Below are 14,885 nucleotides of genomic sequence, written 5' to 3'. Positions count from 1 at the left end.
AAAAATTAAAATGAAAACAATGAAAAGGATAAAACTAATAAAGAGTAGCGGGCTTTTTTTTGTGCTCTTTTTATTGCCCTTGAAAAAAATAAAATAAATAAAAAAATAATAATACTAGTTGGTTGAAAATGAAAATGAATGAAAACAATGAAAAATAGATAAAACTAATAAAGGAAAAAATTATATTGGAAAACTTGAAACAAAGCACAACACAAACAAATTACTTCATAGGCCTACCTCTCTTTCTCTTCCTTTCTTTCTACATTCATTTACTATCTACTTATTCATCCATTCATTTTAATTACTACTTCCATTTATTCATCATTTATCCATTTATCTATCGGGGTTTTTTTTTAGTACTTTTTTTACGTGTGTGTGTGTGCATGCGTTCGTGTGTTCTTACCTTCAGTGGAGAGTACGTTCCCCCCTGGACGCCGCCTTCCCCCGCCCCCAGACTAAGCTGTCGGCGGGCGGGTCCCTTCTTCCGCACCCTAAACTTGATCTGGTTGAGCTTGATGAACGGCGACTTCCCATCGAGTCCACCAACCTCCACCTCACTCCTCTCAGTTGGCTTATCGGGCGGAACTTCACCTGACACCTCCACCCCCTCATCCACCTCTCCGCCAAGCTTGATTCTCTTCTCCTGCGGTTGCGTGGTGGTGGAGGTGGTTGTGGTGGATGGTGTTTCTCTTCCACGTTTGGCGGTGTTGGCGGAAAGCGGAGATGCCGTGTTGTCTATCCTGGTTGTGTTGATGCTGTGTTCCAATGCCGTGATTTGGACGTCCGCTGCAACACCCTCCTTCTTCTCAATGCCTTCCTGTTCTTCTCCTTCTTCCGCAGACATATCCTCCTCCTCCTCCTCCTCCTCCTCCTCCTCCTCTTCTTCCTGACTTTCCTCAATCTCGTTCAATTTCGACTCAAGAACAGCAGGTGAGAATCTCCCGTCCTCATCAGTCTCCTTCTCCTCCTCCTCATCCTCGTACTCCCAATCGGACGGGACTCGGATCGGGGAGGTGGAGCGCTGTGGGGAGTTTATGCTCGGGGAGTGAGGTGGGGAGGAGATCGGAGAACGTGAGGAGCCGTGTAGCGTCTCCATACCCCACGGCGGAAGGGACGCAGGAAACGGAGACGCAAATGACCCGACGAAGGGAGGCGAGGATGGGTTTGAGCGATCACCAACAACAGGAGGTGACCAGGAGGGCGACCCGTGACCCGAGGATGACTGCTGGCTTCGGGGTGAGCAGGAAACGCTATCGGGGCTTTTCGGGTTGTAGTGACTAGATTGGGTTGGGTTAGTGTGGTTGCCCGAGCCCCCAATTTCCGGGGATGTGGTTAATGGGTTGCTTCGAGGGTTGGTTGGTTGGGTGACTTGGGGCTTTCTAGGGTAAAACTCCTTGGTTTCCTCGATGTTAGTCCTCGGATGTGGATGTCTGATGGATGTTTTGGTGAGGATGTAGGACTCCTTTCTTGTTTCTCCGCTTCCTTCTCCTCCTCCGTTTGGTATTTTCTTTCCCTCCTCCTCCACCTCTTCCTTCTTTACTTCCGCTTCTTCCATGTCCATCTTATTTATGTGGTCGTCATCTTCCGTTTTTCTGCTCTCTAATGATCTTCCTTCACTCTCTTCTCCTCCTCCTTCTTCTTTCCCTCCTTCTCTTCCTTCACTTCCCTCTTTAACAGCATCACCACTTTCTCTCCTTCCTTCTATCTCCCCTTCTCCTCCACCTCCAGCCTCCTCCTCCTCAGTCTTAATGGTGTGGATGCATTTCCCAGGCTGTGGATCGCGTCGAACCTCCACATACTTGGTCATCAGCTCGTCAAACTGCTCGGCCAACTGGGGAAGAAGTTTGGCGGCCAGCAGGTGTTTCAGGATCTGCCGAGAGGGAGAGAAAGGAGTTAGAAAAAGGAATTATAAAAAGGAGTTAGAAGAGAAAGTTAGAAAAAGGAGTTAGAAGAGAAAGTTAGAAAAAGGAGTTAGAAGAGAAAGTTAGAAAAAGGAGTTAGAAGAGAAAGTTAGAAAAAGGAGTTAGAAAAAGGAATTATAAAAAGGAGTTAGAAGAGAAAGTTAGAAAAAGGAGTTAGAAGAGAAAGTTAGAAAAAGGAGTTAGAAAAAGGAATTATAAAAAGGAGTTAGAAGAGAAAGTTAGAAAAAGGAGTTAGAAAAAGAAAAGAAAAGGAAGTTAGAAAAAGAAAAATAAGGGTTTGAAAAGAAGTTAGTTGTTAGTAAATAAATCTAACCTCATTTTTTTTCTACCTAACCAAACCAAACCAAACCTAACTTTTTTTTTACCTAACCTAACCAAGCCTAACTTTTTCTTAACCTTACCTAACCAAAGCTAATTTTTTTTCTACCTAACCTAACCTACTTTTTTTTTAACCTAACCAAACCTAACTTTTTTTTCTACCTAAAATAACCAAACCTAACTTTTTTATATCTAACCTAACCTAACTTTTCCCTAACCTAACCTAACCAAACCTAACTTTTTTATATCTAACCTAACCTAACTTTTCCCTAACCTAACCTAACCAAACCTAACTTTTTTATATCTAACTAAACCTAACTTTTCCCTAACCTAGCCTAACCAAACCTAACTCTTTTATATCTAACGTAACCAAACTTTTTCCTAACCTAACCTAACCAAACCTAACTTTTCCCTAACCTAACCTAACCAAACCTAACTTTTTTATATCTAACCTAACCTAACTTATCCCTAACCTAACCTAACTTATCCCTAACCTAACCTAACCAAACCTAACTTTTCCCTAACCTAACCTAACCAAACCTAACTTTTTTATATCTAACTAAACCCAACTTTTCCCTAACCTAACCTAACCAAACCTAACTTTTTTATATCTAACCCAACCTAACTTTTTCCTAACCTAACCTGACTTTTTTCCTACCTAATCTAACCTAACTTTTCTTTAACCTAACCAAACCTAACTTTTTTTCCACCTAATCTAACCTAACCTAACTTTTTTTTTACCTAACCTAACCTAACTGAATCTAGCCGAACCTGACCTGACCCTCCACTGCCAAATAGGGAAAATATGGTTTGGAAATGGAGTTTGTTTTGCTAAGAAAAACACACACACACACACACACACACACACACACACACACACAAAAAAAAAAAAAAAAAAAAAAAAAGACATCTTACCGTATCTCTGTAAGAATAATTATGTTCAACACCAAGCATCGCGCGGAGGAGAGCTGGGCGGAGTCTGGGGTGGTTCCGGTGGGCCAGGAGGAGGCTGACGAGGAGAGCGACGCCCCCACAGTCTATCAGCTGCATCCACGCCCGGCCCAGGAACGTCGGGGGCTCAGAGAAGGACCCGAAGGCGAGGTTGTTGCATTCGCTGGACCCCTCGCAGAACTTACACAGCGCCAGGATCAGCTTCTCATCCTCTGTGGGCGTGAGACGAACCCAAGTGAGATGTAAATAAAGGTAATGGTGGTGATTTTTAGCTGTATGTAAATAAGATGTAAATATAAAAGGTAGTGGTGGTTTTCAGTGGTTTTGTCTTTTGTGTGTAAATGCATTAGAGGGTTTTAAAGAGCATGTGAAATGGGGATAGATGGATTTTAGCTGTTTCGTATTTCATGTTAGAGAGTGCAAGAGAGAGAGAGAGAGAGTGAGAGTGAGAGTGAGAGTGAGAGAGAGAGAGAGAGAGAGAGAGAGAGGAAGACCTAACTATCTACTCCCAGAACTGACCTCTCTTTTGGCCACTAACTAATTTTGTCTTTGTGGGAACAGCGATTAGCGGGCCTTTTTTTTTTTTTACATCTTTTTTTGTTGTCCTTGAGATGTTTCCTTACCTGTAAAAAAAATAATAATAAACAAAATCAACCGCACCCCAAACTAACCAATCGCCATCACCCGCCGATTCTGCAACTCCGCCACGATGATCGACGGAGCGGTGGCGGTGCAGAGCCGGTCCAGCACCTTGGCATCGAGGGCGTCGCGCTTTTGGGGGGGGGAGGGCGTGAAACAGGAGTGCACGGTGTTGAGAATGGTACGCAGGACACACTCATACGTCTCCTGGTCCGCCGAGTCACACATCTTGGAGACCAGTATCATGTTGTCCGTACCCTCCATGATCTGTGCGAGGGAGGGAGAGAATGAGTCCGTGAGGAAAGGCAGGAATGAGAGTGAATTTGTGGGTCGTATTGCAAGACATTTCACCGCCCAAGAACACCTATTTGACAAGGCTTTCGTAGGAGTTGTGGGCATTTCCAGGAGTAGTTTTATGACCCTGGTGGTAGTTTGACCCCTCCTCTGTACCGTGAACCTAAAGAAACACTCATTAGAACTCGACTGACCCCCTCTTTGACCTTTAGAAATAGTTGATGTGAGAAGCGAAAGTCTTATAATTCCGACCTGTGTGTGAGGGAGAGAGGGGGTAACGGGGGGAAGGAGTGTGGGGGTGAGAGAGGGAGTATGGAAGGGGGGAAAGGAGGGAGGGAGTGGGTAAATTAATGAATGGAGAAGGAGAGAGTGGATGGATGAATGAGGGGGGGAGGGAGGGAGGGAAGGATATTAGATGAGTGAATGAAAGAAGGAAGCAAGGAGACAGGGAGGGAAGAAAAAGGAGGGAGGAAGGAAGGGAGGGAAAAAGAAAAAAGAGAAAAGAAAGAGAAAAGAAAGAAAGAGAAAGGAATGAATGACAAAGGAAAAAAAAGAAAAAGAAAGGAAGGAAGGTAGGAAGGAAGGAGGCAGGGAGAGGAGAAAAAGGAGGAAGGGAGGAAGGGAAGGAGGCAATGATGGAGAAAGGGAAGGAGGACGTGAGTGAGCGAGTGCAAGAATGAGTGAATGAAAGTGTGAGTGAGTGAGTGAGTGAGTGTGGGTAGTACTATATGGGTGTAAGGATGAATAAATGAATAACATACAATACTCACCCATATCATATCAAGGGAATGAAGGAGAAAGGAAAGGAGGATGTGAGTGAATGAAAATTAGTGAATGAGTGAGGGTATATGGGTGTAAGGATGAATAAATGAATAACATACAATACTCACCCATATCATATCAAGGGAATGAAGGAGAAAGGAAAGGAGGCTGTGAGTGAATGACTGTGAGTGAATGAGTGTGGGTATATGGGAGTAAGAATGCATGAGTTAATAACATACAATAATCCCTCATATCACAGTTCCTCCACTGACCTGACTGATGCATGACGGGTGGGATATCCTGGAGAAGTGGGCGATGGCTTTCACCGTGGCCCGGGCAAGACTGGGGCTAACGGTGGAGCCGGGCAGACCAAAACCGGCGGAGCAGATGCGGAGAATGCCCTTGCTGGTGACGATCTTCTGGCAGTGTTCCCCGCAGTTAGCAAAGAGCCTGGGGGTGGGGGAAGGGGGGGAGAGGGAGTTTATTGAAGGGGAAATGTGTGTGTGGGGGTGGGTGTATGTGTGTGAGAAAGTGTGTGTGAGGAGTGGGGAGATATGTGTGTAAGAGACAGAGAGAGAGAGAGAGAGAGAGAGAGAGAGAGAGAGAGAGAGAGAGAGAGAGAGAGAGAGAGAGAGAGAGAGAGAGAGAGAGAGAGAGAGAGAGAGAGAGAGAGAGAGAGAGAGAGACACAACACACACACACACACACACACACACACACACACACACACAGAAAGACATCAAAACAGAAAAACAAACAAAGAAGAAACACAAATAGAAATACCATACACAAGCGAATTCAAACACAAATGAATGAATGAATGAGGGAGGGAAAGAGGGATACTGAGTGAATGAATGAATGAATGAATGTGGAAGGGAGTCCGGGAGAGGAGAGGAGAAGAACCCATCTTGAGAGGGATACTGAGTGAATGAATGAATGAATGAATGTGGAAGGGAGTCCGGGAGAGGAGAGGAGAAGAACCCATCTTGAGACGAGCACTGAACTTTGAGGTAGAGAGCAGAAGACCACCAGGAAGGCCAAGGAAGACGTGGAGAAAGGTGGTGGAGGAAGATATGAGGAGGCTGAACATCACGAAAGAAATGGCTGTGGACCGGCAAGAGTGGAGGAGGCTCATATCCCGTCCAACCCCACCATAGGGAGTAAATGGACGTTAAACGATGATGATGATGAGGATGATGATGAGTCAGGGAGAGGAAGGGAAGGAGGGAATGCAGGAGAAAGGGAAGGAGGGCAAACGACATCGCTATATGAACAAACCAAAACACACACACACACAAATAAACAAATAAGTATAAATAAAACATCCCACCCCACTTGAACCTCCCCCAAAACACACACACACACACACACACACACACACACACACACACACAAATAAACAAATAAGTATAAATAAAACATCCCACCCCACTTGAACCTCCCCCAAAACACATACACACACACACACACACACACACACACACAAATAAACAAATAAATAAGTATAAATAAAACATCCCACCCCACTTGAACCTCCCCTAAAACACACACACACACACACACACACACACACAAATAAACAAATAAATAAGTATAAATAAAACATCCCACCCCACTTGAACCTCCCCAAAACACACACACACACACACACACACAAATAAACAAATAAGTATAAATAAAACATCCCACCCCACTTGAACCTCCCCCAAAACACACACACACACACACAAATAAACAAATAAATAAGTATAAATAAAACATCACATCCCTCTCGAACCAACCCACCCCCACACACACACACACACCCACAACCCCACACCCCTTCACATACCTCAGTGCCCTAATGCCGGCCACCTTCGTCTCCTCCTCCTGACACCCCTCGAGCACCTCCAACACCAGCTCCACGGCCCTCAGACGCACTAGCATGGCACAGCTTTGTTTGTGCTGGGCCTGGTTGGCGAGCGTCCGACATGCCCGAAGCTGCAGAGGCTCGAGCTTGGCGCATTTTAGCACGTTGAGGAGATGCGTGACACCCCCGACACTGAACACCTGAGAGGGAGGGATATTAGGTTAGGTTAGGTTAGGTTAGTGGGGTGTTAGGTAAGGTTAGGTTAGTGGGGTGTTAGGTTAGGTAAGGTTAGGTTAAGTTAGTGGGGTGTTAGGTTAGGTTAGGTTAGTGGGGTGTTAGGTAAGGTTAGGTTAGTGGGGTGTTAGGTTAGGTAAGGTTAGGTTAGGTTAGTGGAGTGTTAGGTTAGGTTAGGTTAGTGGGGTGTTAGGTTAGGTTAGGTTAGTGGGGTGTTAGGTAAGGTTAGGTTAGGTAAGGTTAGGTTAGGTTAGTGGGGTGTTGGGTTAGGTTAGGTTAGTGGGGTGTTAGGTAAGGTTAGGTAAGGTTAGGTTAGGTTAGTGGGGTGTTGGGTTAGGTTAGGTTAGTGGGGTGTTAGGTTAAGTTAGGTTAGGTTAGTGGGGTGTTAGGTTAGGTTAGGTTAGTGGGCTTTTTTTTTTTTGGAAAGAAAGAAACAAGGAAGGAAGGAAGGAAGGAAGGCAGGAAGGGAAGAAAAAGGAGGGAGGAAAAATGAAAAAAGAAAAAGAGGAAAGGAATGAATAAATGAATGAATGAAAGAGGAAGAAAAGAAAGAAATGAAGGAAGGTAGGAAGGAAAGAAGGAGGCAGGGAGGGAAGAAAAAGGAGGAAGGAAGGGAGGAAGGAAAAAAGAAAAAAAGAAAAATGACAAAAAAAGAAAGGAATGAATAAAATAGAAGGAAAAGAAAGGAAGAAAGAAAGGAAGGAAAATGGGGAAGGGAGGAAAAAAGAAAAAAAGAAAAAAGAAAGAAATAACAAAAAAAAAGAAAGGAATGAATAAAAATGGAAGAAAAGAAAGAAAGAAAGGAAGGAAGGAAGGAAGGAAGGAAGAAGGAAGGGAGGAAAAAAAAAGAGAAAAGAAAGAAAAAGAAAGGAATGAATGAAAAAAAAGGAAGGTAGGAAGGAAGGACGGAAGTAAAAGAAGAAATAAAATAAGTCGAAATCCCCCCCCCTCCCTCCACCCCCTTCCCCCCATTACCAGGTCAGCCCTCGGCCCTCACCTCATTTCGCGCATCCTCATCGGTACAGCAGCTGCTCAGGATACTCAGCGCGCCGTTCAGGATGTCTTCGTTGGGACGCTGGATCAACTTGAGGGTCTGTGGTATGAGCCCCAGAGTCCTGCAGGAGGCGAAGGATATCTGGTTACTTTACTACTTAATTTACTCTACTGTATTACTTTTATTTTGATTATTTGTCATCTTTATTTGGTGTTGTTTATCTTTATTTTGTTTGTTTTTTAGTTTCTTTTCCTTTTTGTTACTGGGGGTTTTTTTATTTACTTATTTTGAACTTTCTTTATCTTACTCTTGCTTATCTTTATTTATTTTTATTTACTTTATTTACTTATTTTTAACTTTCTTTCCTATGCCTTACTCTTATTTATCTTTATTTATTTTTATTTACTTTATTTACTTATTTTTAACTTTCTTTCCTTTATCTTATTTTAGTAACTTATCTTTATTTATTTTTATTTGCTTTATTTTCTTATTTTTAACTTTATTTCCTTTATCTTATTCTTAGTAACTTATCTTTATTTATTTTATTTTCTTATATTTAACTTTCTTTCCTTAATCTTATTCTTAGTAACTTATCTTTATTTATTTTTATTTCCTTTATTTTCTTATTTTTTACTTTCTTTCCTTTATCTTATTCTTAGTAACTTATCTTTATTTATTTTTATTAACTTTATTTACTTATTTTTAACTTTCTTTACATTATTCTTACTTATCTTTATTTATTTATATTTCCTTTATTTTCTTATTTTTAGCTTTCTTTCCTTTGCCTTACTTTTCCTTATCTTTATTTACTTTTATTAGGCTTTCTTTTCTTTACTTTATCATTACTTTATCATATTTAACTTTTCACTCTTTACTTTTCTTTACCTTACTCTTCCTTATCTTATCTTTAATTTTCTTTAGCTTTCTTTTTTCATCTTATCTCTGTCTATCTTCACATATTCATTTTATTTGGCTTATTTTCTTTTATCTTATCCATACTTATCTATCTTTTTTTTTTTTTACAGAAGAGGCAACAGTTCAAGTGTGAAAAAAAACAAAAAAAAACAATAATGAAAAAAAAAAAAGACCGCTACTTACTGCTCCTGAATCGAGTAGAGGAGTGGCCAAAAAGAGAGGTCAATTTCGGGAGAAGATAGGTGTCCTGATATACCTTTTATTTGGCTTTTTTTCTTTAACCCGGTAGCAGCGACGGGCCAAATTTGTGGCTTTACCGTGTAGCAGCGACGGGCCAAATTTGTGGCTTTACCGTGAAGCAGCGACGGGCCAAATTTGTGGCTTTACCGTGTAGCAGCGACGGGCCAAATTTGTGGCTTTACCGTGTAGCAGCGACGGGCCAAATTTGTGGCTTTACCGTGTAGTAGCGACGGGCCAAATTTGTGGCTTTACCGTGTAGCAGCGACGGGGCAAATTTGTGGCTTTACCATGAAGCAGCGACGGGCTAAATTTGTGGCTTTACCATGAAGCAGCGACGGGCCAAATTTGTGGCTTTACCGTGTAGCAGTGACGGGCCAAATTTGTGGCTTTACCGTGTAGCAGCGACGGGCCAAATTTGTGGCTTTACCGTGTAGCAGTGACGGGCCAAATTTGTGGCTTTACCGTGTAGCAGTGACGGGCCAAATTTGTGGCTTTACCGTGTGCCAGCAACAGGCCAAATTTTTCCCATGATATAAACCCCTAAAAATAGATGATGCATAAACTGATCACAAATGCGTTGATATATATTATGGTTTGCGTGAGTGATAATTTTTTCTCATTTTCTTCGCTAAGAGGGGCCTGTAAGAAACATGATCCCCGCAGCTACCGGGTTAATGCTGTTGCTCTATTACTACTAACTTTTGCTTCTTAACTAGGTACGGTATCACTTCTGCGGCTTAAGAATAAAGAATTTTCAAACACCGTCATTAGGAGTTATTTTATTGCTGTTGGTACACTTCTAAGTTTCTTAACCCGTTGCAGCTGTCACATATCAATAAACAATAAAAACAAAAACAGAAAGTTGGGAAGTTTTGTTAAGTCGGTGCAACATCTGTGGTCATATGCCGGAGAGAGACAGGAGGGGATGTAATTATAGGAGAAGGGAACAGATCCTAGGTGACGGGACACAACCCCCGATTAATACCTTGTACCCATTCACTGCTGGGTGGACAGGGGCATAGGGTATCGGAAAAGCCGCCCAAATTTTTCCACTCCGCCCAGAAATCGAACCGGGGCTCTCTTGGTTGTGAGCCGAGTGTGCTAACCACTGCACCACGAAGCTCCCCAAACAAAAACAAACTGCATGCAAAAATAAACAGTAAAAGTGTGTGTTTCCGAGACTCACCGGAAGACAGGGAGGTTGTCGGGACTGGTGAGCAGCCTCTTCTTGATCTCCCGGAGGCCACGGCAGGTCTTGTCCGTGGAGGAGGACTTGAGGAGGTCGTGAAGGATCTTGGCTTTCTGTCGGTCCATCGCGTCGCACTCCTGTCAGTCTGTGGAAGGAGTAAAGGAATGAAAGGACGGGAGGAAGAGAGATGGAAGAAAGGAAAACAAAAATGACAGCAGAAAGGATGAAAGGAGGGAAGGATGGAGGGAAAAAGAAAGACAAGAATGAGAGAAAGGTAGGAAGGGTGGAAGAAAAGGAAGAAAGTATAGAAGGAAGGATGGAAGAAGGAATGATGAATAGGAGGAAGGGAAAAGGGAAAGGATATGAGGAAGGAAGAAGGAAGGAAAAAAGGAAAGGAAATGGAAGGATGGAAAGAGGAGAGGCAGAAGGAGCAAAGAAAGTGAGAGAAAAGAATGAAGGAAGAGAAAAGGAAGGAAGGAAGGATGGTAAGAGGGAGATAAGAAAGTCAAGTAGGAAGGAAGGAAGGGAGGAAGGAAAGAAAACCAGAAAGGGGAGAAGGAAGGAAAGAAAGGAAAGGAGAAAGGAAGGAAGGAAAGCAGAAAAGAAAGAAGAAAGGAAGGAAGGAAAGAAGGAAAGAAAAGCAGAAGGGGGAGAAGGAAGGAAAGAAAGGAAAGCAGAAAGGGGAGAAGGAAGGAAAGAAAGGAAACTAGAAAGGAAGGAAAGCAGAAAAGAAAGAAGAAAAGAAGGAAGGAAAGAAGGAAAGAAAAGCAGAAAGGGGAAGAAGGAAGAAAGGAAGGGAAAGCAGAAAGGGGAGAAGGAAGGAAAGAAAGGAAAGGAGAAAGGAAGGAAGGAAAGCAGAAAAGAAAGAAGAAAGGAAGGAAGGAACGAAGGAAAGAAAAGCAGAAGGGGGAGAAAGAAGGAAAGAAAGGAAAGCAGAAAGGGGAGAAGGAAGGAAAGAAAGGAAAGGAGAAAGGAAGGAAGGAAAGCAGAAAAGAAAGAAGAAAGGAAGGAAGGAACGAATTTGCCGCGTGGTTTGGTTGTTCTTTTGGGTGTTTTGTTTGGATTGATGTTATTGACTGGGCATTGAAACTTAATAGTCATCCGTGCCATCTCGTGATGTCATATTAGCCAACCATCTTAATGAAAATCATCAGCTGCAGTTTTTGGGGGGCGTGTCCCCATCCAGCTTAGAAATATCAATCCTTCTACTGCTGCACTGCCCTGGTGGTGGCCTCTCGAACTACACGCCAATTACATGGTATATAACTACTCCAACAGTGGGGACGTGACATGGAACGTGTGGGTGAATTGACTCTTCCATGTGGGCGAATTGACTCTTACATATGGGCGAAAAGTCTTGTGGGCGAAATGACCGTAAGCCGTTTAGTGATCCCAGTGATAGTTTTACACAATATCTACACCATGAACGGGAAATTAACCCACAAAAAACTATTAACCTCCTCTGTGGCCTTGAGAAACAGTCATAATCGAAGCCTGAGACATTTAGGAATAACCCAAAAAAAATCCACCCAGGAACATATGACACCCTTTTTTCCCTACTTATACTTCACCTACACTTATATCACACCTCATACACGTGCTCTAGACCCTTAATTATCTTTCCTAATGGTTAATGGACACTTTACTCACCTCGCTAGGCCATTAAGAGGGAAAAATAAGGAAGGAGTGCTGCGGGCAGGGTTTGTTTACATGGATCAGCTGTTCGGGCGATGACGTCACGTGGAGGGGAGGAAGGCGGAACTAAACCATTTTTATTTTATTCTTTTTTTTCTTATTGTCGCTTTTATTATTAACTCCTTGACAGAGGGGAGGAAATATATCAATGGCGTATACTCCAAGCTCGAGTTTCATAAGATTACGAAAGTCTGTATATAGGATGAATGGGATTAACGATGGCAGTAATGGAGGTTGTTCAAGGAATTCACATGGATCAGCTGTTCGAGCGATGACGTCACGTGGAGGGGAGGAAGGAGGGACCAACGTTGCCAGATTGTCGTACTCAGCCTATATGTTTGCCGATTTCCCACCCAAAATCTGCCTCCTCGACCCCACCAACAGCCTGCATATATAGTTATCGTTAAAATGGGTAATTATTGGTGTTTTTGGGCAATATATATGGCTCAGAAACCTTTAAATACGAGGCTCTGAGTACGATAATCTGGCAACGGTGGGGGAAACTAAACCATTTATTTTTATCATTTTTTTTTTCCGATTATCGCTTTTATTATTAACTCTCCTTGATAGAGTGGAGGAAATATATCAATGATGTATACTCCAAGCTCGAGTTTCATAAGATTGTGAAAGTTTATACGAGCTGAATGGGATCACGATGAAGTAAAGGAGTCTGCTCAAGGGATTAACTATATACATATCCATCAGAATGTGTATGATTTTTTTACAGTATCAAAGCAAGCCATTGATACAGCCCGAAAAGAAGGAACGGTTGGTGAGTTGCACGCCGACTCCCCGAGCTGGAATTCGAACCCGGTACCGCTGATTCGAAGCCAGGCACACGAATCTAAGCGCCACCAATATCAACGTCAGGGGATACTCGGGGAAACTTAGGCCTTTCGTTTCTCACATCAGCTATTTCTAAAGGTCAAAGAGGGGGTCAATCAGGGTCTAAAGAGTGTTTTTTTAGGTTCAAGGTACAGAAAAGGAGTCAAACTACCACCAGGGTCATAAAACTACTCCTGGAAATGCCCACAACTCCTACGAAAGCCTTGCCAAATATGTGCAGTTGGGTGACGGAATGTTTTAAAATAAGACCCTTAGTGAAACAGATATTAGCTACATATTTAAAGAAGGTTCTCGACTATCAGATGAGGAGAACGGGGAGAAAAGGTTTACAGATAAAGAGCTAGGTACAGAAGAAGGGTCAAACTACCACCAGGATCATAAAACTACTCCTGGAAATGCCCACAACTCCTACGAAAGCCTTGCCAAATATGTGCAGTTGGGTGAAGGAATGTTTTAAAATAAGACCCTTAGTGAAACAGATATTAGCTACATATTTAAAGAAGGTTGTCGACTATCAAATAAGGAGAACGGGGAGAAAAATTAAGGTACTGATAAAGAGCAAGATTCCCAAGCGTTTCAGAGCTAACACATGCCCATATTTAGCAAGGCTTTCGAAGAGGTTGTTGTGGGTATTTCCACGAGTAGTTTTTTGAGTTTAGTGATAGTTTGATAAGGCTTTCGTAGAGGTTATTGTGTTAGTATTTCCACGAGTAGTTTTATGAGTCTAGTGATAGTTTGACAAGGCTTTCGTAGAGGTTGTTGTGTTAGTATTTCCATGGGTAGTTTTATGAGTCTAGTGATAGTTTGACAAGGCTTTCGTAGAGGTTGTTGTGTTAGTATTTCCATGGGTAGTTTTATGAGTCTAGTGATAGTTTGACAAGGCTTTCGTAGAGGTTGTTGTGTTAGTATTTCCATGAGTAGTTTTATGAGTCTAGTAATAGTTTGACAAGGCTTTCGTAGAGGTTGTTGTGGGTATTTCCATGAGTAGTTTTATGAGTCTAGTGATAGTTTGACAAGGCTTTCGTAGAGGTTGTTGTGTTAGTATTTCCATGAGTAGTTTTATGAGTCTAGTAATAGTTTGACAAGGCTTTCGTAGAGGTTGTTGTGTTAGTATTTCCATGTAGTTTTATGAGTCTAGTGATAGTTTGACAAGGCTTTCGTAGAGGTTGTTGTGGGTATTTCCATGGGTAGTTTAATGAGCTTAGTGATAGTTTGACAAGGCTTATGCACCATGAACGTGAAAAAACACCCATAAAAAGCTGACTAATCTCCTTCGTGGCCTTGGAAAATAGTTGTTTAAGTATTAATTATGAGATTCTAAAGACAGGCGGAGGTGTACCAATGGCGTCTAGATTAATGGAAATTAAAAAAAAGGAAAATTAAAATATATAAAAAGATAAATTAATCTATATATGAGAAAATTCAAGGCTACATGCACAAAAAGTTTCGATACAACAGAATCATGCATCAATATAACTTACGTCTTAAAAATGAATATGGCAAATTTGAACAGTATATCACACACACACACACACACACACACACACACACACACACACACACACACACACACACATGAAATTAGAGAAACAAATATATTATATACGACAAAACTTAAAATGAATTACAGAGAGAGAGAGAGAGAGAGAGAGAGAGAGAGAGAGAGAGAGAGAGAGAGAGAGAGAGAGAGAGAGAGAGAGAGAGAGAGAGAGAGAGAGAGAATTAAAGTTATAGAAAGGGGTAAAAAAAAACATCTTGGTAATATTATCAAATTTAAGCGAAAAACAAATAGATAAAAAATACATGGTACAAACATTACTACCACCACCATCACCACCACCACCACCACCATCATCACCACCACCACCTCACGTTATCAGGTCACTTTGAGGCAATAAGACAGGTAACTCACCACGGCCTGATCACGTGTTGGACTCGCTTTCGCCCCTCCCGACGTGAGAAAGTGTTCATTATTGTCTATCTCTGGGTACTGCCAGGACCTCACACACCACACACCCCATCCCCCTTGCTCAAGGG

General features: G+C 42.2%; 1 protein-coding gene across 4 annotated transcripts in view; it reads right to left on the bottom strand.

Moving 5' to 3' along the window:
* LOC126985746 (uncharacterized) overlaps positions 1–14,885 on the bottom strand; it is a 26,050-nt gene extending 11,165 nt beyond the window's left edge. For 3 of the 4 annotated variants that reach the window (XM_050840988.1, XM_050840990.1, XM_050840991.1), the window contains exons 1-8: positions 11,958–12,074; positions 10,305–10,452; positions 7,967–8,084; positions 6,718–6,935; positions 5,159–5,336; positions 3,863–4,097; positions 3,156–3,403; positions 404–1,870 (exon numbers count right to left, since the gene is read on the bottom strand). In XM_050840988.1, the coding sequence (XP_050696945.1) occupies positions 404–1,870; positions 3,156–3,403; positions 3,863–4,097; positions 5,159–5,336; positions 6,718–6,935; positions 7,967–8,084; positions 10,305–10,432 (2,592 nt within the window). In that variant the 5' untranslated portion in view covers positions 10,433–10,452; positions 11,958–12,074. Of the gene's footprint in view, positions 1–403; positions 1,871–3,155; positions 3,404–3,862; positions 4,098–5,158; positions 5,337–6,717; positions 6,936–7,966; positions 8,085–10,304; positions 10,453–11,957; positions 12,075–14,760 lie in introns of those variants that run through there. The other variant, XM_050840989.1, reaches the window with a different exon arrangement.

Source organism: Eriocheir sinensis, chromosome 60, assembly GCF_024679095.1.
Source record: "Eriocheir sinensis breed Jianghai 21 chromosome 60, ASM2467909v1, whole genome shotgun sequence".
NCBI classification, from domain to species: domain Eukaryota; kingdom Metazoa; phylum Arthropoda; class Malacostraca; order Decapoda; family Varunidae; genus Eriocheir; species Eriocheir sinensis.
The sequence above is the reverse complement of the archived record's forward strand: the minus strand, read 5'-3'. Positions and strand labels throughout refer to the sequence as shown.